This window comes from Mus caroli, chromosome X (genome assembly GCF_900094665.2).
Source record: "Mus caroli chromosome X, CAROLI_EIJ_v1.1, whole genome shotgun sequence".
Lineage (NCBI taxonomy): Eukaryota > Metazoa > Chordata > Mammalia > Rodentia > Muridae > Mus > Mus caroli.
The window spans coordinates 69,322,324-69,323,375 of record NC_034589.1 but is presented as its reverse complement, the minus strand read 5'-3'; the positions used below and the strand labels follow the sequence as shown (position 1 = coordinate 69,323,375).

General features: G+C 43.2%; 1 protein-coding gene across 1 annotated transcript in view; it reads left to right on the top strand.

Moving 5' to 3' along the window:
• Dnase1l1 (deoxyribonuclease 1 like 1) overlaps positions 1 to 1,052 on the top strand; it is an 11,541-nt gene that overhangs the window by 7,965 nt on the left and 2,524 nt on the right. The window contains exons 3-4 of the mRNA XM_021153043.1: positions 143 to 231; positions 321 to 398. Coding sequence (XP_021008702.1) covers positions 143 to 231; positions 321 to 398 — 167 coding nt within the window. The remainder of the gene's footprint in view (positions 1 to 142; positions 232 to 320; positions 399 to 1,052) is intronic.

Sequence of the window (1,052 nt, the reverse complement as noted above, 5' to 3'; positions counted from 1 at the left end):
AAGGTATAGTGGAATGATGGTGTTTGTTTCCTGAGTTTCTCCTTGTCTCACTGCTGTCTGCAGCCACTCTGGTACAGATCTTTACATAAAGCTCCTCCATGTTGACAGCTCTGATTGAGCTGGTATCCCTCATTCCCTGCAGATCCTAGCCCGATGTGATATCATGGTGCTTCAGGAGGTAGTAGATTCTTCCCAGAATACTGTCCCCTTTCTGCTTCAAAAACTTGAAAGGTAAAGAAGGACCCTTTCAATCTAATCTGCATTCCACCTAGAGCCTTAAGAGCCCTAACTCTGTTTTTGTTTCCTGGTATATTTGACAGTTCCAGGAGTTACAGCTTTCTAAACAGCTCATTGCTGGGGCGCAGCACATACAAGGAAAAGTATGTGTATATCTACAGGTGAGCACAGGGGTCAAGAATCCTCATCATGACAATTCTAGGTAGGGGTCTGAAGGCCCAGCTATTCTATTCTATTCAAGAAGATAAATCAGGTAGATGAATTGCTGGAGCCCATGAGTTCAAGATCAGTTGGGTTATAATGAAAATGGATCTCAAAAAAAAAAAAAAAGGAAAAAAAAACCAACTCATAAAAGTTCTCTGGAGAGATGGCTCAGTAGTTAAGAGAACTTGCTGTTCTTCCAGAGGACTAAGGTTTTATTCCCAGAACCCACACAAGAGCACACAACCATCATTAATTCCAGTTCCAGGAGATCTGGCATCCTCTTCTGGCCTCTATAGACCCATGATGTACAGAAATACATGTAGGCAAAACACTCATAAAAATAAAATAAAAATAAATCTCTAAACCAGGAGGAAGTGGTAGCACACACCTTTAATCCCAGCACTCAAGAGGCATGGGCAGGCAGATCTTTGGCCAGACTAGTCTACAAATCAAGTTCCAGGACAGCCAGGATTCTCTTATGCAGAGAAACCCTGCTTAAAAATAAAACAAACAGGGCTGGTGAGATGGCTCAGTGGGTAAGAGCACCCTACTGCTCTTCCGAAGGTCTGGAGTTCAAATCCCAGCAACCACATGGTGGCTCACAACCATCC